General features: G+C 39.3%; 1 protein-coding gene across 9 annotated transcripts in view; it reads right to left on the bottom strand.

Moving 5' to 3' along the window:
* Positions 1-5168: 5168 nt before the first annotated feature.
* HIPK1 (homeodomain interacting protein kinase 1) overlaps positions 5169-25967 on the bottom strand; it is a 117084-nt gene continuing 96285 nt past the window's right edge. For 4 of the 9 annotated variants that reach the window (XM_040337457.1, XM_040337451.1, XM_040337459.1 and 1 more), the window contains 6 exons: positions 22847-22980; positions 21243-21425; positions 19924-20136; positions 17743-17978; positions 16929-17062; positions 5169-7613 (listed from right to left, as the gene is read on the bottom strand). In XM_040337457.1, coding sequence (XP_040193391.1) covers positions 7116-7613; positions 16929-17062; positions 17743-17978; positions 19924-20136; positions 21243-21425; positions 22847-22980 — 1398 coding nt within the window. In that variant the 3' untranslated portion in view covers positions 5169-7115. Of the gene's footprint in view, positions 7614-16928; positions 17063-17742; positions 17979-19923; positions 20137-21242; positions 21426-22846; positions 22984-25967 lie in introns of all 9 variants that reach the window. The other 5 variants (XM_040337456.1, XM_040337450.1, XM_040337458.1 and 2 more) reach the window with 2 other exon arrangements.

Below are 25967 nucleotides of genomic sequence, written 5' to 3' on the forward strand. Positions count from 1 at the left end.
TGTTAATATGGGATGGCGAAAACACCATGAACAGTACATTTTCTGGATTCCTCAGTCAGTTCTTTCTACAGGCTTAGCAAACCAAATTTAGACAATAGGAAATCTAGCAGCTCTAGCCAAACAGGAGTCGGTAAATAACCAGCAGTCAGCATTGTAGAAGTTGAACACATTTTCTAGCATGCAGATATCATGACAAGAGGAATTGTGTTCAGCCGCTAAGTTTTTATTCAATGAAATAAAAATGGGAAATCAATGATATATAATACACGAATAGGGGGACACATGCAAAAAAAACAATTACCTTTCCTTTGAAAAAAAAAAAAAAAAAAAACACACACAGAAAATGAATAGCACAAGGCTGTCAGAAAGTTATGGCATTTTCTGGACCAGTGGCAGCTGCTCCATTAGAACCTGAGGGTGGGCTTGGTGTGCAGATAATATTCGTTAATGTCTTCCTGCGTCTCCTCCCAGCCAATCAGGAAGTGGGTCCTGAGACCCAATCGGCCAGGGAGTCTTAGGAGAAGCAACGTCTGTTCGGCTGGGAGCAACCTTCTAAGGCAAGGCCGGGCTGATGGCCCTCACCTCAATTTTTTGGGGAAAATTTTGAACACCAGCCGCCACTGTTCTGGACCTTTGTAATAATATTATGTTATTCTACAACTGCCAGCTATACAGATTTGTCTTTCTGTGCTCATAGTTTTAGATAAAATATAATTGTATGGCATAATCTTCTAAACAAAGAAAAAAAACATACAACAGTAAAGAAAATTACCCCAGTTTATTGATGCATTTCAATTGCTAAACATTTGCCATATGGATTTAGAAAATACATAAAGTACAAGCTACTTTGTAAAACCAAAGACAAACATTGAATCCAATGATGAACTATGTTTTCACAATGGACCCTTATCCCATATAGTTAGTAATAAATTTTAAATATCTATTCTTTTGTTTTCTTAAAACTGATTTTACATAACCCTCAGAACACCGGCAACACAGATTGATAAAAATTCCAAGGAACTACATTTATAGCCACTTGGGGGGCGAATATATATATAAAAATGAAGACAAAAAAAAAAAAAAGAAAGAAAAAATACACATTAATATAAAATAGGAATTGTTAGGTTTCAACACAGCAAATAGCATATTGGATACATTTAATAAAATGAAATAACATAGCAATATCAATGATTAAAAGCAAAAACAGACACTAACATTACATATAATGCACTGCTACATGTAGTGATCAACATTAAGCCAGAAACAGCCAAAACAAATAAAAAAACAGGTCACTCGTAAGTCATTATAAGATTGTTATATTAGGTTTAGGGAATTTTATATATTTGCCGGTAATAAGATGAAGACAATTACAAATGTATTTTCCATACTCCATCCCTTTTCAGAATTAGTTTCAGTGCCAGGCTTATAAATGGTACAAATTCTACTTCTCACACTATTTCATTTAATTTAGTTTTGGATTATTATTAGTGTCTAATTGCCAAAAAAATAAAAAAGCTATAAAAAATATGAAAGTAATGCCATAAGACACAGGGAAATAAAAAATTATATTTCATACATTGAAGGACATGCAAAGAAAAGAACAAAAAAAAAACATTTCTTTTAACAAGACACTCAACTCACAAAATAAATGTTTTTTTTTTTCAATTTTAAACAGAAGGGAAAAGTTTGGGTGGCAAGCTAAATAAATGGATTTATAGGCCTAAGGAATGGCAAAAAAAAAACAATATATACATACCATATATAAACACGATTGCAAAAAACTTTCATAATTCATACCAGAAAAAAAAAAAACTAATTTATGGTTTTAGAAGTTCAAAATGAATATGAAATCCAAACATTAAAAAATAAATTATATAGAGCTTTGTTAGCCTGCATTTAAAAGCCCCCCAAATTGATATTCCTGTATTGGGTTCATCACTGAGCTGCTTACATCAATCCCATATTGCTGTACTTCAAGGCACAGCTTCAAGCCCAACCACTGGAGAGAAAGGGGAAACAATTAAATCAAAAGCAGCCAACTGGTGTTTTATCCCAAGCAAGTTAATACTGAACTATTAAGTGTTGGGTGAGTTTATTGTTTAAACTAAAAAGGACTTTATACCTTGGTTTTAAAATGACATCTGGAAGGATATCACAGACACCGCTGTGTTTGACCTCCTTACACAAGACTCTATACATAGAATGAGCCACCTGCACTCACAGTAATACAATAAAAATGACAGAGCTTTCATTAGACTTGTCACGTGGTAGAGGGTATTTTGGGCAGTGTGATATTTACTCGACAACATATTAAATAATTTTCCCTGAATCTTGTAGCTTCAGAAAACTGCAGGTGCTGGTAAACTTCTGGGTGGGACATAAGAAGCTCCTTGGGGAGTAGATAATGTGGTAGGATACCAACATTTTCAGCATAATCTGTATTGTACAACAGGGAAACTACAGTGTGATGAGCAAGATTTGTACAAATTTGCCTATAATTTAAAGGTTGCTTTTTCTTTTAAACAAAATGTAAATTTGTATGCATTTGAACTTCCATAAACCAGTAAAACAAAAAGGCTTGGCAAGACTTCTGGATGTGTTTATATTGCACTCCATGGTAACTGCAAACGTCTGAATGAAAAAATTGAATTATTGGATGACAGCATGACTGCAGGTGGGATATAAATTTAAAGGGGTTTCCCTAAGTGAGCTTTAGTTTGCTAGGCCTCTGTAGCAACACACAATAATCCCAACACAAGAACAGTATCCTCAAACAGCAGAAAACCATTTAGATGGGTCTAAAATATTAATTTCACCCACAAGATGCTCAACCTAAAGTCTGAAACTGTTGACAAGAGCCTCCACGTTTCTATTTGAGGGAACTACTTCAGAAATCCACTTAGAACTCAGTGAAAAACACCATAAAAAGCGGAAATACACAATAGCTTGTGCTGCCTAGCCCAAGTAAATCAACACATTTCATATGTGCTCATGTAACAACTGGTACTTTAATATGGCAACATTATACCAGCCATAAAAACACAACTACTACACAAAGCTTTCTTTGGTATAAACATCCTGAAACTAACTTGAATGGATTCTCACAAGGAATGTCAATCTCAGGGTCTGGATCTAGTAGGGAAATCATTGCTGATATGAATAAGATGGATCACTAAGAAAACGACACCAAGTCTTGAAAAATTTGCAATGCCTATTCTACAACACTTAAGTTTGTGTGCCTGTGTTAGAAAGCAGGAAAGAAGCAGCGATTGTTAAACTTACGGTACTCTAAAGCATAACTTTCACTACTAGAGGGGAGGGGGGGGGGGGGATGTAAGCTCGGATCGTACAACTTTCTAGCTTCACTTAACTCTGCTCCAAGGTTTTAAGAATTGCTTCTATTTAAAGGGGGCTTGCCAGCCCTATAATAAGGCAAGCTTACTGTAAACTAATCACTACGTTGGCATTTAAGGCACTACATTAAGTGAACATACATGAAACAAGTATTCATCATACATACCTGTGCAAAACAACTCCGTTATCATTTACTCACCACTACGTGAGTACATTTCAGACAATTTTATATATATTTATATATATTTATTCATCAGTGCTACAGTGATAAAACTAACTGTTCACATACATTCCCACAATTTATTTTGGTTAAAAAAAAAAAGAAAACAACCCAGGAGGAAAAAAAAGAAAAATTTCTTTCTATATATAAAAAAAAAAAAATCTAACCACTACCCACCCCCATCCGCAAAAACTAACAAGACAAAGTACACATAGGTTCAAGTATCATTACTAACAGTTTGGATTACAAATACACAAATTATGTACAGATGCACTTGGGGTGATACGACATACTGCGCACCACTCTGCCGATCCAAGGAAAGCCTATTTTCTTCTCTTAACAGTACATCTTTTCATTGTGTAAAATATGAAAACACCACAAATACAAAACTTCAAAAATAGTTTGAAATTCTGTATGAAAAACGTTAAAGGTTTTTTTTTCCCCCATAATTCCAGCTTGGAGAAGGCTGAAATAAGAGTGTGAAAAGCATGCTGAAGCAAGCAGGAGTGACTTTACAAAGAATGATTTCCGTGACCACAGAACGGAAGAGCTCCTATGCATGCAAGTAGTCTTAGTCCATCTGAACGACTATCTGAAGTCACAGTGTGCTCCTGTGCATTAAACTTTTTTTGAATACTTTGCTGTGTCCACAACTGTTCACTGGGTTGTTGATACAAAGATCTCAGAACTAATAGCCAGAATGCAGGCAAGGAATGCATTTACTGCAAAAACAATAAACATGATAAAATACAAAGAATTCTCCAGACATTAAAAGAAGGTAATAACTGCTTATTTATTTTTCATTTCACACTAATTTTGTGCCTGCCCAAGATGATAAAAAAAAAAAAAAAAAAAGATATAGCCGTTTCATATTTTATGAGGCTTCAAAACCCGGTATGAAAATATGATCTTGTGCAAACTTTTGATGCTGAATATTACTATTATTCTCTGTAACCAGTCATTTAGGGCTAAAAGTTTGCCTACGGTGGCTAACTGGAATTAAGATTAAAGTGGTTCTAAAGGCTTTTCCCTTTTATGCATGAAGGTAAAAAAAACCTGTGTGCAGCAGTCCGTCCCCCAGACCCCTAATACTTAGCTGAGCCTCCCTCTCAATTCAGTGATGTGCACAAGTGCATTGGCTCTCCCAGTCTCTTGTCAATCACAGCCACACAGCCAAGAGGAGAGAGGGGATGGGCCAAACTACAGCTCCATGTCTGAATAAGCAGTGGTTCGGAAGCACAGCTGCTTGGGTGCCGCCATTGCAAAGCTGCTTGCTGTGGGGGCAGAAGGGAGGGACCAGAAGGCTGCTCTGAGCAAAATGAATGCAGGTAAGTGACTTTTTTACTTTCAATATCACTAATGCCCAGTACACACGATTCGATTACCGGACGAATGATCGTCCGTTTTTTTTGTACGCTAATCTCAAGTCGAATCTGAAGAGTTAACTAAAGTTACGAAAATTCTCGTACGACAGAATATTTAAAAAAAATAAAAAATAAAAATCGGGAGTGATGTCATGTGTTGTATTGCATTTTCGAACGACAGCTGTACTGATTAAACGAAAATCGTACGATCTGGCATCGTACGAAAAAAATTTCCGTGCATGTCCGATAGAATAAAAAAAATCGGATGAACTGTCCTGAGCGGCTCTCGGAAGCTCTGTACCAACGATCGATTTATCGCACGATCGATTCGAAAGCGCCATTTTCGGATCATGTGTATGGGGCTTAAGTGTGTCTGCTTTGTGCAAGACATCTTCACTTACGATAAACCTGCAACATTTTACGGTCGTACTAGTAAATGGTATTTAAAGGTTAGCTCAGCAACTTTTAGAGAGGTATTTAAATACCATGGATTAGTTAGGGTATAGTCTTACAGTTCGATTAATTACATGCAGTAACCCATAACAGCCAAATTTCTACTTCATGACTTAAGCCTGGTAAAGACAATGAGATTATTAGGGCTTGTTCACACTTGCCTAAATTGCTAACGCTCCTATAGAGTTTGTATGGCGTTAGTATGGGCGTCAGACAGGCATCAATGAGCTTTAGTATGGGCATTAGACAGGAGTTTTAAAAGCATTAATGAGTTAAAAGTTTGAAGTGATTGACGAGCATTAAAACTGTTCCACAAATGCCTTTTCCATTACAGTAAATGAACAAATCTTTTTGCCCCGCAACTGTCTGCCAGTGCATTTGGGAGGCAGTGCCATAGACTTGAATGGTAGGCATTAAAAAGGCTTCAAACGCCTCCTAACTCGACATGAGGCTTCAATTTTGAAGCAACACAATGCCAACGCTTAGTGTGAACTATATGCCGTCTATTGTATGTTGTGCATACACGTTTGAGGGGCCTTTTTAACACCTCTCAAATGCCTGCTCTTAATGCCTGTGTGAACTCAGCCTTAGACAAATGAGTTTTTTTTTTGCATGCCTTATTGAAAATGAAGCGTTTCCCCCAAGTTTCTCGTACAACAGAAAAAAAAATCTGAAGTATTGTATTTTCAGACAAAAACTATACAGATTAAACAAAAAAATCATACATTCCGAAAGCGCAAGAGAAAACTTTTGTAGTTGTCCCTTCCGATAATTTCAGATGAAAGCTGTGTACTAATGATCAGATTGTACGATCAATTCGAAAGTGGTATTTTACGTATCATTTTTTGATTGTGTGTACTAAGCATAATCAAAACTGACCTCGGAATAGGCACTATAATGGTACGTTAATTTCTGGATTGTCGAAAAATATTCTAAAAGATTAAAATACCCTTACAAAGTAAGAGTCCACTAACAGACATTTTACAGCACAAGTTGATTGATCTTAGGGAACACGTTCGGCGCATGCCACTAGCATAAGGCAGATTCGTCTTTTCATGTTAGGTTCCTTTGTGCACAATTTACTAAGCCAACAAAATAGGTTGGCCAATATCTAAAAAGCGGGGACACAGACCTAGGTACATGTCACATTTCTGCATGACACTGCAAACTTGAAGTTAACGCCAAGAAAAATCCTAATTCTGATCTGGAGCATTTTAACCAAAGCAGCTATTACCTTTCAGATGCAAAGTCTGAAAATCCAATAATAAAAAAAAAAAATTAAAACTAATTGAATGCTTTAAAAAAAAATGAATACTTCATGTGTTACACAATTCTAAAAGTAAGCTTATATATTGTAAATATTAAATTCACACTAAAAAGAAAAAATATATATAAAAACACTAAAACCCCAAAATTAAAAACAAAGAAAAAAAGTAGGAAAACAGGGAAGAATGTTATTGCAGTCCGCAGCAATTCATGATTGAGGCCCAGCTGGTAGCAATGCAGTCTTTACATGGAAGGAGCTATGCCAATGATGCTACAAAAAAGGTAATACACAGAACCACAGAATGATTTAACACTGAACAAGCTTAAATCAGACTACAAAAATGCAGTCATTAAGGAAGAGACCCTCTTTTCCTTCAAGCGTGCTTCTAGCAAATCCTGTTCTATAACAGTCAAATCTTTGAGAGAAAAAAAAAAAAAAAACTTCAGGATTTTTTTTTTTATAGGTAAGAGTACTGGTTGATGTTGGCTGGACTTAAAGGATATCCAGTGTAGATTGCAGATCCCCTAGAGGCACCAATATATGACTGGGTGGCAAACTGGTGTGGATACTGTGCAGGAGCCACACTGGCAGAGGTAAGTAAGCTTGGCCCCACACTGACAGGAACCTGATGCACAAGAGTACTGGGATGTGTAGCATAAGTTGTGTGCCTTGAGGATCCCTGAGGGGAAAACAAGTGAGCAATGGATGTAGTTGACCCCAGGGTTGCAGCAGATGTGGGAGCATAAGTGTACATGTGAGGCTGGCTGGTTAGATGGCTGGTGGCCGACACAGCTGCCGCAAGGTGGGGGTGCACAGTGGAATGCAAGGGGCTGCTGTGCTGGAAAGTGAATGGAGCCTGAGAGATTGATGGGAGCGGAGCAACATAGGCTTGTTGCCTACGAGGTGGCGGATTCATGCTTCTCTCTTGGGATCCCATTGAGGCCGACTGCTGGTTCTAGGGAAGAAAAAAAACAAAACAGTTGAGCTGCCACAGAACCATAAATACATCAGTATATGTAGTACAATTACCACAGGGAGCTTTTAAAAAAAAAAAAAAAAAAAAGCACAGGGTAATATATATTTTCTGAAAGCAGAGGAGCTGCAAAATGGTAGTCAAAAATGTTTGCATGATATTTGGGCATATGTTTACAAAAGATTTTCAGTTAGACAATTTTTCCCCCACCAGGACAGCAGTTTCAAGGTCATCTCCTGGAGAAACCGATCCTAGCTGACAACCTTTATAGACTTGTAGGAATGCAGGGAGGAGAGGGAAGAGGCAGGGGGCAGGAGTTAGGGGTAGGTTAAGTAAAGAAGTGGAAGAAAGGGCAGAGAAGCAGTGGATAGAAGTAGATCAGATAAGAAAAATGATGCAAGAGAAAGAAGCAGGGAAAAGGAAGTCAAGAACAAGTGCCAAGACTCCACATGGAGATCAACTGCGGTCTTAGGCAGCTAGGGCCTAGTGGTTAAGAGGTAAGGCGTTTCAGGGGATGAGCCCCTGCCCAACTCCCACAAAACCCCATATCAAGGGCCAACCTTAAACAGATCAGCCCTGGTATGTGATCTGGAATACGTTTGCCTTATGAACATTTGGGGAACATGGTCTTACATTCCCTCCCTGACTTCGACCATCCCTGCTTGGCTATGGTTGATTGCCAAAGCCTGGGCATGTCCTTGCTTTTTGATTATGGTCCCGGATGGATTGAATTTTTTACGCGACTGCAGGTTAAATTGTGCGATTTGATAGCGGTTTTCTTGTTGGGACTCTACATGTTATCCCCTTAAAGGAGTTTTTCCCTGGCTGTATGAGGAAGGATAGAAAAGCCAGGGGAAAAACTCTTCTTTGCAGGGACTGCCATGTCATCCGCCAGCTCAGCAGGGATCAACAGAGCGATCCCCGCTGAGCAAACAAGGCATATGGAGGCGGATCATTACTGATCCGCCCCGTATGTAAGGGGCCTAAGGGGTTCATTTTACTGTGGGACAGTGAAAGTAATATTTACAGGAGCGATTTGCTTTTTTGAACTCAAAAAGGCTAATTTTAGTTGTTGTAACCCCATTTAACAGGCAGCACAGTGGTGTAGTGGTTAGCACTTTCACCTAGCAGCAAAAGGGTCGCTGGTTCAAATCCCGACCACAACACCATCTTCCTGGAGTTTGCATGTTCTCCCTGTGTCTGTGTGGGTTTCCTCCGGGTACTCCGGTTTCCTCCCACACTCCAAAGACATGCTGGTAGGGTAATTGGATCCTGTCCAAATTGGCCCAGTATATATGTGTGTACGACTGTGTCCCAAGAGTGTCGAGATCCTACGGGGTAAATGACCGCACCAGCCAAGCAGACACTGGCTGCAAAAAGCGCCTAGAGGCGATTCAGTTCGCATGTGTAGCGCTATAAAAGTCATTCATTCATTCTGTTACTGTGCGCTTAATCGATTATGAAAATAGTAATCCATTTCATAATCGATTAGTTGTTTTAGCCATTATTGTTATATGTTAAAATAAATGCATTTAAAGTGTTACTAAACCCAGGACCCTGCATTCACTAAATATGGTCTCTCGGTACACAGAATATGGAAATAAAATCATTTTAGTAAATATAAGCTGCCAAATGTTTTCTCCTCAGCAGTGCATAGAAGTCTTTTGAAGTCCATCAGTCCCTGGTTAAAGTTTGTAGGAGGGGTTTTCGTAATTCAATTTTACAATTTTGGCGCTCTAGAAAGTGTGTGGAAATTCTAAGTTCCACATAGAACTTACAGGACACAATTGCTCTGAGTCAAGTCCTGCAGGACAGATAATGCTTCCTGGGAAGTTCTCATTGTAAAATCAATGTGGACACATGGTAACCTGGACACAGGGTTTACCTTGTTTGTTGGCACAGACTCCAGGCTTCTTTGCGGCAGTTCCCTTTTCAGTTTCCCTCCACACCTCTTCAATCCAGCATATCCACAATGCAGAACAAGAGTGCAATCCTTGGATCGCCCAATTCTCCTGTCCAGTCAAACTAAGCTCTCCCCGACAAGGTGGATCTCCAGCCCTGCACTGGAATTGTGGAGGCCTTTCCTTCAAAACAAGCCTTAAAAGGTGGTGGCAATGGATGCCAGCCCTACAGGCTAGGGTGAATTTAACCACTTAGGGACCGCTCATGTTCATCCGATCCCCAGACGGAGGGAAAAATAGAGTTTTCTTCACTCTGCAAAATCGGATCTTTGCGGAGGCAGACGAGATTGGGTGTCAGCCGATGTTAATCCGCGATCTCATAGGGACCAATGTATGTCCCTTTTTCATCCGCACACGGATGGATGAAAAAGCGGACATACGTTCATGTGAAAGGGGCCTTACAGTAGCTATTGTTTGCTCTTTGTACTTTTTTTTCTTAACCCGATTATGTTACTTAACATCTCAGGCCTGGGTTCACACCTGTTTTTTGGTGCTTTTTGCAGAAACACTACAGTTAATTTACATGTTTTTCTATGGGACACATTCACATCCATGATTTTTTTTTCAGCTGCTGTGTATTTGGAAAGGGCAAGGACTTAACGCAAAACGGTGGCTTTTTTTTTCTTTTTTCAATATACTTCAATGGAGAAGCTGCAGAAAAGCATGTAATGTGTTTTTGTGGCAATTTGTGTTTTGTAATTTGCCCAACAATTTTTTTTTTTAAGGCCATTATCCGACTAATGGAAACAATAATCGGCTAACTAATCTATTATGAAAATGATCATTAGCTGCAGCCCTAATAACAATGTTGTGTTTATGTTGGCATACCACCTTTCTTCCCCATTTTGTCTCCAAGGCCATAATGACTTTATTTTACCCTACTTAACATGCTTGTGACATAGAATGCCTGACAACTTTACTGCTCAAATTTCTTGAACAGGTTATATTAAGCCAAGTTCTAGCTTTTCAGTTTTACAATACGCAAACATTGATTTTTTTGATTAAGAATTAAAGTGTACCTAAAAGTATCGATACTTTTTTTTAAATCTCATGTGACAGTATTTTTTTTTACAATATTTTTATTTTTTACAATTTGTTTATTTTTTTCACCTCAGAGAACACCATCAAGAAACGTATTCAGTTTTGCGTTCATTCGCTTTCTCGATTATGGTTTACATCATTGTGGTATATTTTCTTAATATATTTTTTTTTGTTTCCTTATTGTTTCTCTTTTTCCCCCCCACTACTCGTCTTTTGAGTATCCAGTGCCCAATTGTCAAAAAGGGGTTAATACATCAGTGTCTCCGTGGAAATTAATTCCCCTCCCTCCCTTCCCACCCGACCTCTCTCACTTGAGTCTTCCCAGCTGACACCTGCTTTCCATCTTCTCCATACCTCCGAAACGTTACCTCATAGTATTATATTGTATAACTTTAGGCGCCCATCACTTCTGCATATCCCATCGTATGCTTATACACTTTCCAATCCTTCCACATATCTTCAAACTCCTCCCATTTCTCTCTGTCCCTAAATCTTAGATATTCCAAATTGTAGATTTCCTCTACTTTATTACACCACCCTCTCAATGATGGACTCTCCAGTTCTTGCCAATTACGGGCCATTTGGTTCTTTGCCGCATTCAGAAGTTGTGGAGTTAGTGTCTTCAGGTACTGTTTAGTTGGGATTCGGGAACCATGTAATACACAAACTCATGGGTCATCTGGGAGTTAAACATTTGATATTTCTCTAATTTTTAGTCTAATCTCCCCCCAATATTTTCTAATTTTGGGACCGGTCCACCAAACGTGAGCCATGGATCCTACTTCATTACACCCCCTCAAACATAACTGAAGTGGTTCTTGAGTACTTATGTACTTTATCCGGGGTAAGGTACCAACGCACCAAGCATTTATAATTCAGTTCCATAGTATTATTGTCAACTGACGTCGCATGAACTCTCGTTATTAGCTGACTGATCTCGTAGTCATTTACACCTGAGCCCAACAACTCCTCCCATTTCTTGATGTATGGCGGGACGTGATTTTGATGCGTCCAAGATCTTAGACCTTAGAAATTGTCCCCTTGTCGGCCTTCCCCTCACATAATTTTTCGAAAGGCCGAAGATTTGCTACTGATCTATTAGGTTGGGGGAGACTTTCAAAAAAAAGTGTTTTAATTGCACGTACCGCCATTCATAAATTGAAATCATTTCCTTGTTACCTTTTAGTTCCTGTAGTGTTAGCAGCCTATTTTGCTTCATACCATCTTTTAATTGGATATTATCTTGAATTATCCATTTACGGAACCTTTTTTTTTTTCCCCCGGTGGAAAAAAATTTGTGTCAGTTAAAGGTATGAGGGGTGAATTATAAACCCATTTTTCTTTCTTGTGCAATTAAAAACATTGATTGTAATTTTTTGAAATATGCTTGTGGGATTGGGAGCATCTGCATTTTATAAACTATCTTAGGAAAAATTATAAAATTTTGAAAATATTTATCCTTCCGCTCCAAGACCGTTGCCCTGGTGCAATTCTATTTAGTTCAGCTTTGACCTTGTTTAACAATGGGATATAATTAATTATATATAAAGTCTCCATGGGGGTTGCCAGCCTGATTCCCAAGTATTTTAATTATTTTTTCCAGCTAAAAAAGGAAATCTTCCTGCAGAGCGCATCTTTCTTTTTTAGGGATGTTTATGCTCAATATTTCGGATTTGGCTGAATTTATCTTGAAATTGGATATCCTACCATATTCTTTAATCATTTTCATTAGGTTAGACAGTTATCCTATGGTTTGTTACATAAAACAATACATTGTCCGCATAAGCGTCAAGTTTGTGTTCTTCCCCTCCTAATGTTATACCTTTGATATCCACAATTCGCCTTATCCCCTTTAACAGAGGTTCTAATGCAAGGGTGAACAACAACGGTGACAAGGGGCATCCCTGTCGGGTGCCATTTTTTATTTTGAAGGGTTCTGATATGGTCCCGTTAACTTTAATTCTTGCTGTAGGTCCATTGTATAATGATCTTATCCATCCTCATTCTGGGTCCCACTTTAATTGCCTTTAATGTATACTGCATGAAGCCCCAGTCTACCCTGTCGAAAGCCTTTTCGGCATCAATTGACAGGAGTAGTCCCGGGGCTCCGCTTTTTCCAATTTTCTCTAGAACCAGGAGCGATCCAATTCCATTGTCCCTTCCTTCTCTCCCTGTGATAAATGTAACTTGGTCTGAATGGACCACATCCTTCATTACTTTTTTCATTCTGCTGGCGAGGATTTTTGAGAATAATTTTAAAAATTAATGTTAAGGAGTGAAATATAACTATATAACTAGAGCATAGGGAGTTATCCTTACCCTCTTTAGGGATTACTATTATTAGAGCTTCTAATGCCTCTTTCCTCATCTCCCACTTCTCTCCAATACCGTTAAAATAAGAACAACGTTTTTGGATTAGTATGTCTGAATTTCTTTTATAGTACAATATAGTCAGTCCGTCTGGACCGGGACTTTGCCCGTTCAGTAGTTCTTGAATAATTTTAAGTATTTCTTCTTCTGTTATGGGGGTTTCGAGATTATTGAGTTTATCTTCTGGAATTTTATTTAAGTCCAATTCACTCAGATATGTTTTAATTTTTTCCTCTTTTTGTTTTACCTCTTTTGTACTATTCTTATTAATTGCGTAAAGTTTCTCATAAAATTCCTGAAAATTATTTGCAATATCCGATATCTTTTTTCTCCAGTATTTGTCTGTATTCTCTCTATATAATTGGCTGTTTTTTTTTTTTTTTTTTATAAATTCGCCAAATATTTCCCCGTCTTGTTACCCCATTGGTACCTTTCCTTCGTAACCGCACTTAGGGCTATTCGGGATTCCTGTTCGATTAATCCTCTAATTTCTTCTTTTAATACCGAGATTCAATAGAAGAGCTCTCTCCCGTCTCTTTATGTAGTTGTTCTAATTCAAAGATTTCTTGAGTAACTTATTTTTTTTTCTCCTTTTTTTTCAGCTCCCTCTTTAATCAGGCTACCTTTGATATAAACTTTGTGGGTTTCCCAAACCATCGCCTCAGACATTCCTTCTGTACTGTTCTCTATAAAAAAAACTGTTCCAATTCCTTCCTTAACTTCTTCTCTATCTCTTGGTCTAGTAAAAGTTCTTCGTTAAGCCTCCAGTTGCTTTTCCCATTTTCTCTCTGTCCTATTTTCAGTTGTAGTATAATTGGTGCATGGTCGGAGAATGTTGTAATTCCGATCTTTGTATCTTTCACTACATCCAATAACCTATGTTCTACCAAGAAATAATCAATTCTTGTGTACGTCCCATGCACAGGGGAGCGGAATGTGTAGTCTCATATGTTGAGATCTCCATGCATCTATAAGTTGGTGTTGATACATATTTAATTTATTCCTCTGACCCATTCCGATGCCCTGTGCATGCGACGTTCTAATTTAGGATCTAGACACAAATTGAAATCCCCTCCCATAATGACCCCCCCTGTCCTGAAGTTCATGAACTCCTCCACAATTCCCGCCAGATATTGAGCAGACTTTTTATTTGGTCCATAAACGTTCGCAAGTGAAATCTCGGCACCGTTCAGGTTCCCCCTTAGAAATAAAAAGCAACCCTCTGGGTCTACCTTCCTTTTATCCAAAGTAAACCTGACACCTCTGGCGAACCCTATGGCCACACCTTTGGCGCGACAAATAGGGGAGTCTGCATAAAACCATAGGAGAACTCATCTGAGACGATTCTGCGCTTTACCCCCATGCTCAGATTAGTTTCCTGTAGAAGGATCACATCGGCTTTTAGGAAAATTAGTTCCCGTATTATATTTGCCTTTTTGATAGGCGCATTCATTCCGCGGACATTATATGATATATTAATTTTTGACATCCAATATTATGAGGTAACATTCTATGACTAAAGCCTTGTTATATATTTTCTTTGAGGTCGACCCGATCCTCTCACAATTGGGTCACAGGAGCTGGAGAAGAGGTGAGTGTAAACACACCTTCCCAGTTCTTCGCTGTGGCTTGTCGCTGATCGTCTGTTCCCAGTCACGCGTCTAGCCACGCCCCCCTACAGTAAGAATCACTCCCTTAGGGCACACTAAAACCCTTAGTGCCCCCTCGTGGTTAACCCCTTCACTGCCATAGTCATTTTCACAGTAATCGGTGCATTTTTATAGCACTTTTCGCTGTGAAAATGACAATGGTCCCAAAAATGTGTCAAAAGTGTCCGCCATATGTTGCAGTCACACAAAAAAAAAAAAAGCCGCCATTAGTAAAATATTTTTTTTATAAAAATGCCATAAAAACTATCCCCTATTTTGTAAACTCTATAAATTTTGCGCAAACCAATCAAATGCTTATTGCGATTTTTTTTTACCAAAAATATGTAGAATACGTATCGGCCTAAACTGAGGAAAAAAAAGTTTATATATTTTTTGGGATATTTATTATAGCAAAACAAGTTTTTTTTTTTAATTGGTCGCTCTAATTTTTTTAAAATAAAAACCGCAGTGGTGATTAAATACCACCAAAAGAAAGCTCTATTTGTGGGAAAAAGTTTGTTTGGGAGCCACGTCGCACGGCCGCGCAATTGTCAGTTAAAGCAACGCAGTGCCGAATCGCAAAAAGGGGCCAGGTCCTTTACCTGCATATTGGTCCGGGTCTTAAGTGGTTAAGGAGATTCCCCCCTTTATTTGTCCTGTTTACCATCATCGAAAGTGAAAAAAAAAAAGAAAAAAAAAAGAAGGTTATCCCCAGAAAAGTAATGCCCCTTTCAGACTGGGCGCGGGAGGTGCGCTGGCGTTATAGCGGCGCTATACCGTAGTTTTTGCTGCGATATTCGGCCGCTAGCGGTGCAGTTTTAACCCCTGCTAGCGACCAAGAAAGGGTTACAACCGTCCGCAAACCGCTGATATAGCAGCGGTTTGCGGGCGGTATAGTCACGCTGTCCCATTGATTTTAATGGGCAGCAGCGGTGAACACACCGCTCCTTCACAGCTCCAAAGATGCGACGAGCAGGACTTTTGGAGCAGTCCTGTTGGCGCACTGCTTTAATGTGAAAGCCATCGGGCTTTCACACTGAAGACTGCAGGGCAGGCTTTTTTGAGGCATTATTTAGCGCTAAAACGCCTGAAAAACGCCTTGGTGTGAAAGGGGCCCAATAGAGGAGAAATCTTCCAATGGGGACACTCGTTTTGGTGACAGGGTACCCCAAGGGATACCCTTCATTTTCAGAGATTTTCTCTCACTTTGGTTATGAGACAGGAAGCAAAATCTCTACAACAGGACACGCATGGTGAAAAAATAAATATTTATATAAAAAAAAAAGCTAATTTTAACTCTATCCAGGAGAAGAAAAAAAAAAAAGTTTTGCCCACAGTTCTACTCCAAGCATGTTTGTGATGGACTGTTACTTTCCAACCAAAGCACAAAAAATGGCAAGTAGGTTATTTTACATGATTGATATAGCGCCAACATTTTAGCGCTGTGTCTTTACAATGTATATGGGAGAAAGCATAATTACAGTACGAAACAGAAGGTACAGGAGGGCCCTTCTCGCAAATCTTGTGGTTAGCATTTTGAATTTTACATGGTGGGGAAGCCAGTGAAGGGATTGGCAAAGAAGCGCAGCAGTTACAGATCGGTTAGTGAGGTGTATTAGTCTAGCAGCAGAATTCATAATAGACTGAAGGGGGGATAGCCTTTAGGCTATTAAAGAGTGTTGCAGTAGTCAAGGCGGGAAATAATCAAGGAGTGAATAAGTTGCTTTGTGGTGTCAATAGTCACGAAGGGTCGAACTCTGGAGATGTTGGAGGTTAAGGGGCAGGATTTAGCCAGTGATTGGATATGGGGGCTGAAGGAGAGGTCAGAGTCCAGGATTACACACAGCACCCTGGCATGTGTGGAGGGACCAATAGTTATGTTGTTATTAATGATAAAGTCATGGGGGGGGGTGAAGGAAGAAACACAACACGTTCAGTTTTAGAAAGATTGAGTTTAAGGAAGTGGTGCGACATCCATACCAATATGTCATTCAGTAAGTTTGAGATCCGTGAGGAGATCAAGGGGGCGAGTTGAGGAATGGAGAGATGGATCTGGGTGTCGTTGGCACAGAGGTGGTATTGGAAGCCATGGGAGGTTATTAACTGGCCCAGGGAAGAGGTATAGAGTGGGAGTAGGCGGGGACCAAGGACGGAGCCTGGGGGTACCCCAACAGAAATAGGAAGATGTAATAGAGTTGTGACACAAAGTGCACCGAGATAGGTAGGAGGTAGGTTAAATGAAGTATGTGTGACAAACAAATTACATGGCTTCTTACTTGACTGAGGTTGAGAGGCTGCACTCCATTTACCACACGATGGGAACGATGGCCTGTTTGGGAAATGCAACTGCCGGATTGTCCATTTGAAGACATGGAAGATTTTAACTTGCCGGTATTGCCAAGACTACCTGCTGCACAATAGGAAAAAAAAAAAAAAAAAAAAACGATTCATCACAATCTTGATTTCCAAAGCAGATTCTGTACCCCTACGTACTTTTTAATGTAAACTAACTTTTCAAGTGTCTTATCCAAGAGCAAATGCATCTGCTCTTACTTTTGTTATAGCCAGGTCTTCCACCGTGTGATTCTGTGATTTATGTTTATATTTTTACAAGGGGCCTAACATTTTATTCCAGGAAAATGTCCCACACACCTCTGCTCTGTGGTCAATGAAAAGCACTTAAAGGCCACTGAACTCCTCTCACTATACACTATACAAGAAGGTAGGCACTTAAGGCGGAGTTCCACGTGGCATGTAAGGAGTCAAGAAGTGCTTAATGTCCATCACGGACGTCCGTGATAGGCGGAACACTGAACACAGTGTCTGCTGGGAAACAGCGTTCCGCCTATCACAGAACATGAGGAGGAGGCACGACTTTTTAACACTGCACGCCCGCCGTCTGAATATACATGTCACAAACTCAGGTACACAAACTCGAGTACAAGCCGAGGGGGGCATTTTCAGCCACAAAAAGGGGCTGAAAAACTGCTTAAACTCGAGTATATAAGGTACTTTAAGTTTATTTCCTAGACAGGTGTACCTTCACTTTAAGTTTCGACTGAAGCATATATTTCATTTTGCCCAACATACCTGACAAGTGATTATCCAAACTGCAATCATGAATTTGGGTCTTTAGAGGAGGTACAATAATCGTGCGGGAGCTGGAATTGTGTGGATGAGCGCCTCTGCTACCAGGGACATTGAAAACACCATTGAGGTTTGAAAGGTGGTCAGCCACATACGGACTGCTGACAGAGGAGTCTGAATCTGGAGAGTCATTCACCGTGACATAACTTATAACATTGGATCTCATTTTCATCCCAGAGCTTTTAAAAAGAAAAAAGTTGCAAAATATTAGCAATCTAAATGTACAATACCCACATTCAAAACACTATCACTACTTACAGATAGTGGTTTAAAGGACATATCAGCTAAGCCTTAATATTACCATTTACTCCGCACCTCAAACATGACAAACAACCTTTAAATATAATCAGATTTTCACACCTCATGCCTTACATAACACTACGCAAATAGCACAGATGTGCAGCAAGTGTAACCAATTGAAAATCTGTTTTATGATATACAGTGCATCTGGAAAGTTCTCATGCATTTATCACCACAACTACTTTGCATCCAGGTGGTACTATCTTGGTTTTGTTTATGACAAATTGGGATTTTATTTGGCAGTAAATGGTTATGGCCATCTCCTGATTTTTTTTTATTATCAAAGGAAAACTGGCTTAAAAAAAAAAAAGTTAATATATTTTTAAATTTTGCTGTATATTTGCCGTTACTACCATAATCTACCACCAGAGTACAGCCCGGAAGCAATAGTGTGCATGTTGCCTTTATCCTACCTAATAGCACACTCATGTGAATTAAAAAAAACAAAAACACCCATGCCCAAACAAACCCTGGCGCAAACCTAGATCTAGCTTTGTTTTTTGTTTTTTAAAACACTTTTTGCACTGCAAGGAATGCAAATGATACATTGCATTCTTCCTCTCCATTCACAGAGAAAAACACAGAGCTGGCTTCAGTGACTGATCACTGTGGTAGCCAATCAAGTCATACGATGATGTCCATGAAAAATACTTTCATTTCTTCATATGTGCTGACATTTTAAGGTCTCAAGAAATTAGATCGGCTGTCCGTACATCTGGACCAATCAATTTTCAGATTTATACATAATAGTTTGTAGACTACACCTTTCACAGAGATGAACTAATTCCCGCCCCCGGCATAGTAAAATGACAGTGGGTATGGTGCCCTTTCTAAGACGTCACACGACGACACCCCAGAACGGCTGCTGGCGCGCGCAGCTCGGCGATCACACAACGTTCCTAGGACATGGGGCAAATCTAATCTTGGTAAAGAGCCATTCACGCAGCTCTTTATCCATGTGATTGGCTGTGTCCGATCACACCTGGTCACATGTAAACAAGGACGTGCCGTTTATCAGCTCTCCTTGCAGGGGAGATCTGTACAGGTAATCACTGATCAGTGGCTCGATTACAATACAGCGCCAGCAGTGCCCATGCATGCCGTCTCATCAGTGAAGGAATCCAAGAAAAAGAAAGCTCTATTTGTGTGAAAAAAAATTATAAAAATTTAATTTGGGTACAGTGCTGCATGACCGTGCAATTGTCAAATTGTGAGCGGTGATTAAATACCACCGAAAGGAAGCTCTTATTGTGAAAAATTAAAAAATTAATTTGCATAGTGTTGCATAACAAAGTAGCACAATGCTAAATAGCAAAACCTGCACTTTGTTATGAAGGGGGTAAAAACCTTCTGGTGGTTAAAAAAATAAAAATCTATAGCAGGCAAGCATTCAGGAGGTACAAAAAAAAATATCTTAGGATGTCTTTTACACTTGGCTTTTTTTTAAACCCAAAACCACCTTTATCTGTCATACTTGCCTCATTCTGTACCACATGTATGCAGAACCCACGCTGAAAGCATGCAGCACTAATATCACACACACACACTTCTATTTAGGCCCCCCTTTCACACAGGCTGTGTGTGGACCATCGGAAGGGGATTTGTGAACAGAACCCCCCTGCTGAAATCAGAGCAGAACAAAATTAATATCACTTTTGTAACTGGAATGCTTGTCCGTTTACATCCTTCTGCCCACAAGCCTACATGAAGCAAAACTGACAGTCGACCCGATTGGATTGCCTTTGTGAAGAGAGGCCTTACAGACCAAAGTAAAGTAAATCTAGCATGTTTAAAGTGTAAGAATAGTCACTGCCACATTCCTACCTTCCTGGCTTGTACTTGCTATCTTCTTCCTCATCGGTGTCACTGCGGATGGTGATGACACTCACAGGAGGGCTAGGAGTATCTGGAATAATGATGGGTTGGCGTTGCTCTTGGATAGGAAGGAGCGCGTTGTATGAAGTGGAGGCATGAAGTGGGCTACTCCCAACAAGTGAATAAACTTGCGACGGAATAACATCCAAAGCACAAAGGGTCCTGTACAAATAAACATAGTTAGTACCACAAAACAGCCCAAATATTTTTCTAGTGGAAGTTATTAAGGGTAACATGCCAACCCAATAAAAGCACATAAGAGCATGAACTTCATGGCCCTCTCTCTACTGTCAACATTCTTAAAGTAATCACAGAAAATCAATTATATATGAAACAGATCAATATGGATGAGGTGCTGTGAAAGTGCCAATAGTTCTTTGGTCAAAATAATAAATGTATGTCTTTTAAAGAATGGATAATTTTTTTTAGTAAATTGAAGGAATTCCAAAGTTATTCTACACTAAAATAACTTGCCCTGTATAGTCTGTATGCTTCCCACAAACTAGCTCAAAATGTCCACTTTACTGTATGGAAACGTATAATCCAGTGTTTTTAGCAATTTAAATATGTAAAATCAAGAATTAGCAGCAAGTTCTAACACCAACTGGAAGTTTGTCCAGACTAGTTGGCGACGACCACAATTTTTTTTTTCTTTCATCACGTTAAGCAGACATATAGCAATTTGCTGGCTGAATATGAAATTTAGGCTGTGTACCAGCTAGCATGTGACAACATTGTAATGTGCATCTGAGGTCTATAAAAAACAATTCTGCCTTGAAACATGCCTAGAAAGACCTATAAATAAAAGCCAATCATGACAAATTATTAAAAGGGTATACCAGCACATTCCACTGACTAAAAACTAAAAGTAATGTTTCACCATCTTGACTGCAGTCATGTCTGAATGCATCCAATAACTTCTACGCTGGTGAAAAACTGATGCAATATGTTGCAAGAATAATTTTCATTTTGGAAAAATGTTTAAGAGCCTATAATACATGCAATTGACAGGCATCTTCTAAAGACACAGTATTCAACATTTGATGCTACTTTCCATTGCGGAATTAACTTTTCTAAACAACTAACTTGACATTAGCATGACTGAAGGCAAACTTGGAAAGTGTGCGATGTCTGTAAAATACTCAGTGAACGCAATATTTGATAACTGGCTTATTTCTTTGCCCATGACCATCTAGTGGATTATGAAGGATCTGTTAAGAATGTAGATGAGGCACAATGAATGGATTTTTCGTTAAAGCAGCCCTTACTTGGTGTTGTGCGATTGATGTGGCTTGTTTTTCTTTGCCGATGCGTTTCCATTTTGTTGCTGCCGAACAACATGTGCAACCCCCACGTTTAGAGGCTGGGCAGCAGCCAAGGTCACATGGTTAGCAAGTAATGATGGCTGCTGCATCAGTGCGCTATACTGGTTTCCATGGGAATGGGCATTTCTATTAGGAAAGATAAGCATAATCTAAGTACCACAGCCATTTCTGATGCATGCTTACTATTGCAAACGTTACCCAAGATCAATTTTAATATATACAGAAAAGGACAGTACTAGCAACTTCTAAAAACCTACATTTCCTTAAAGCACCCAGCTAAAAGGGCGAATATACACATTTTATTACAAAAGTCCCTGCCCTTGAAAACTTACCCCAAAATTTGAAATAACAAATCAGCCAACCAAAGCACCCTTGTTTCGGGTGGTAATGTCAATATTTTACAGATAAATGTCAATCGCTTAAGGACTGCCCCACGTACATATACTGCGGCAGGGCAGCCCTCAAACGCAAAATCACATACCGTATGAAATGCACCACCGGATCCCAGCTCCCACTGTGATTGAACAGCGGGAGCCAAGCAGCAGGTCCAGCGGACCCGGTGATCGGTCGGGATGCAGAACGGTGCTCTGCCTATGTAAACAAGGCAGATAGTTCTGCTAGTAAGGAAGACAGATCTTGTTTCTGCCAAGTAGAAACACTGCTGTTTTCCTACAGTTAAACCATCCCCCACACAGTAAAACACTTACAAGGAACATTTAACCCTTTGATCACCTGTTAACCCATTCCCTGCCAGCGTCATCAGTACAATGAAAGTGCATATTTTTAGCACTGATCACCATCAGTATCACTGGTCCCCAAAAAGCATCAGATGTTTGATTTGTCCACTGCAATGTTACAGTCGTGAGAAAAAAAAAAAAAAAAAGTGCCTTTACTAGGAAAAGAAAAGTCCATAAATGTATGGCATAGTTTGTAGACTCTATAACTTTGGCGCAAACTTATCTATACGCTTATTGGGATTTTTTTGGGGTACAGGGTCGCACGACCGCACAGTTGTCAGTTACAGCAACAGTGCAGTTTCGCAAAAATAGCCCGTCAGGAAGGGGGTAAAACATTCCAGAGCAGAAGTAAACATAAGGCTGCATATCATTGGCTAAGCAGGTACTTTTTTAAATTCTAGGCCAACAAAGAAAACTGTAAATTTCACACTGACAGCAATTTACCTATAGTGCCAACTTTAAAGGTTTACGAAGGGAGACATTTCCTCTGGTCTGAAAAACGTATTTTATACCTGTAAATCTATTATGAAGTTGCTGGTGCTTTATATGGTAGAATGATTGCTTTATTATTCCATAGAAAAAACACACACACACACACACACACACACACACACACACACACACACTATGGTACTGCTGGCAGGACAAAATGTTTGTCAACTGTCCAAGATTAATCCATCCATCCACCCATCTATTCTGAAGGCAAAAATAAAGTAGGGAATGGATACTAAGCGCCCAGGGGCGATTCAGTTCGCATGTGCTGCGCTATATAAGTTTCTCACTCACTATAAAAAAATATATACACATTACCTCCAATCTGCAAGCTGCTGGTTACTTCCAATAGTTTCAGGGATCACAGTTGTTGGCTGAACAGAGTTATGAAGGGCAACCCCAGGAAGCTGCTGCCATGGTAGTAGGATCTGCTGTGTTCCACCATGCCAAGCCTGCTAGGAAACAAAAAAAAAAAAAGGAAAAACAGATAGGCTCTTAGTCACACACCAATACAAAACGTGCCACTTTAGCCTGTTTAAACAGAGATCTTCAACTTGCAGAAATAAAGGGCAATGCTAAAATTAAGTCAGTGATAAGCCGTGAGGAAAAAAAGGATTTGTGGTGCTGTGTTGCAGAAGCTGCACAACTACCCTATACTACCAAACATATTTAAGATTACTACATTTAATACATATTAACGCGTTTAACGTGTTTAACGTGTTTAACCCCCCCCCCCCCCAAAAAAAAAAAATCTATATGCTGGTTCCTTAAAGCAAATTACACAGCCCAGTGATTGTACTGTGTAATCTGCCCCCCTCTAAACTGTAAACACAAAACAAAACCCTGAATATTGCACTTCCTGTATCCCCTCTAAATAGACCAAAATAGACTACGATAATCAAGGTAACCAGAGGCATAGCACATTAGGTCATTAGTTTTACAAGAGCGGTGTAAATACATACTATCAGCCGTCTTCAGGCCTGTCACATGACACTCAGCCACTTCTGTGGAGGGGAGCAGTCACGGCCCCTCCCTCAAAAGCCATTCAGAGCTGGAAAGCGGCCGTGAGTCATGTGACCGGCCTGAAAACAGCTGTATTATGCATTTACACCGCTCTTGTAAAATGATTTAGTGTGTGCTATGCCAATATATATATATATATATATATATATATATATATATATATATATATATATATATATATATATATATATATATATATATATATATATATATATATATTTTTTTTTAATTATTAACAGCCCCTTGAAAAAACACTCAAAAAAACATCCACGCTCATTGCCTGTATGAACACATTTTAAAGTCTTAAACTATTAACACATTTACTTACTTTCCCAAAATGGCTCTATTAAGCTCCAAGCAATTATACTGAAAGGGTCAAATGCCCAATTATCCATGTTGCATATACAACATACTAGAATTTGTATTATATATTACAATAAGAAATTGATACACTTCCCAGCTGAAAATTGTCTAATATAAGAAATTGATCTTCCATTAAAAAATAGTTTTTCTTGCGATTTGCCTGTCACGTGGCAAACTTTTCTTCATCTGTAATTTGTACTCCTAAATCAACATGCCTTACCTTTTTCATTACTACTCTGCAGCCAACGCTGATAATTCCATCAAATTCTTGGTTCTGATATGAGCAACAGTTTTTACGTGCTACAGATGGCACAATAAAATGTCTACAATACTTCCACTTCTGAGCCAAATGGAGTTCGATCCTTTAAATATTACTGCAGCAAACAAATCTACCAGTACCATGCAACTACAACACATAAGCCTCTGCAGTAATCTTCCTTGTCTACAGTTTTGAGAAGAAACCAGCACAATTTGAGATTTTACCCTTGGGCCTCATGCACACTGATCGCAATAAAAACATTAGCTGTAGAGTGAGTTTGTCAGTGTTTTTTGTAGTTTTCAGCCAAACTACACTCCCATAAAAGCTTAGGGCTCAAAAAAGCTGATAAATGCAGAAAATCTGCGTTTTTAAGCAGTTTTCAGCTTTCAGACTTGGAGCATTTTTACAGCTGAAAAACTCCTCTCGAAACCCACTAGTTCTTGGTGGTTTTCCCAGCTAGAAAACGCTCCTGTGAAGAACTGCAGATAACCTGTGTGCGCATGGACACACAGGATAACATGCTATGGAGTTGATTGACTGCAGAAAAAAAACATCCGAAGCCAAAAACCGAAGTAGTAAAAACCTCCAGTGTGCATGAGGCCTAAACGCGCACAGGCACTAATCACGGCGTTATCAGGTGCCCGGAAGGCACAGGTGTTGGTTCACAGCCAGCAGCCTATCAAATTCTGACAGGATGAAATACGCAGGGGCAGAATGCATGTCACTAAACACATATGGCCTTAAAACACAAGTACCACTTGGTATGGTGTTCAACCACCCATTTTAGCCTGTCGGAGAAGGCTGCTAGCAGCAGCTCTGGATGCTGCACCTGTGCAGGCACCCAAAAAATTCCAGGATTTGTCAGACATGACAACCTGCCCATGTACACGACGCCCTATGGAACTTTCTAAATTTACAAAAGTATAAATTAAAAAGGTTTAAATCGTTTTTTTTTACCTTTCTGTATTTCATGTAAAGAAAAGATCTGTATACTTGCCTATTCTGAAGCCGCTCTGGTCCCATCACCAGTGGCGGCTTCAAAGCAGAGAAGGGGTAGCCTATGGATGGCCCATAGTACCTACACAAGTGACACCTCCCAGGCATTTGCAGCCATGGTCAGCGATCTCCTCTACACAGAAGCCACCTCTGGTGAAATCATGTGATCAGACCAAAGTGGCAAGTATACAGATCTTTTCTTTACAGGGTTAGATATAATAGGCTTAGAATTGGAATGTAAGTAGGTTTAGCCTTAACTTAACTGAACTTTCACTTTAATCTTTATATCTTTACTATTTTGACTCAATTTTTAGTGTACAGTATTATATTATCCACGACAGTATGCGCTTTATGACTGAGGCAACAAGTAAAGATGTTCTGCAGCACAATACACATGTTATAAGTTAAGGTTTTGATATGGACTAACAGTATTTCTGCAAGTGAGAGACCCTTGTCTTGTAAACACCGCTCCTGAGACCTTGAAACAGTCTTACAATAAAAACAGTGGAAGGAAAATAAGTTAAATAAATGTTAAATCACACCATGCGTCTTTCCAAAAAAGCAAACACCTGCCCAAGACAAAGCATATTGTTTAATATAAAAGCAAGAACATCCCAAAACGTGATGCAGAGATCTGGTGCTCCTAGCGATGAACTGTTTTGACAAAGAACAAAAATATGCAAAGCTTTGCAATGGAGTAATGCAAACTTAGGCAAAGCAGTAAAAGGCAGTCAAATCCATTGGCAAGCTGGCTGATGAACTAAAAGGTGAGCTAAAATTAGATTACTATTTGGATAG

This window comes from Rana temporaria, chromosome 2, assembly GCF_905171775.1.
Source record: "Rana temporaria chromosome 2, aRanTem1.1, whole genome shotgun sequence".
Taxonomy (NCBI): Eukaryota; Metazoa; Chordata; class Amphibia; order Anura; family Ranidae; genus Rana; species Rana temporaria.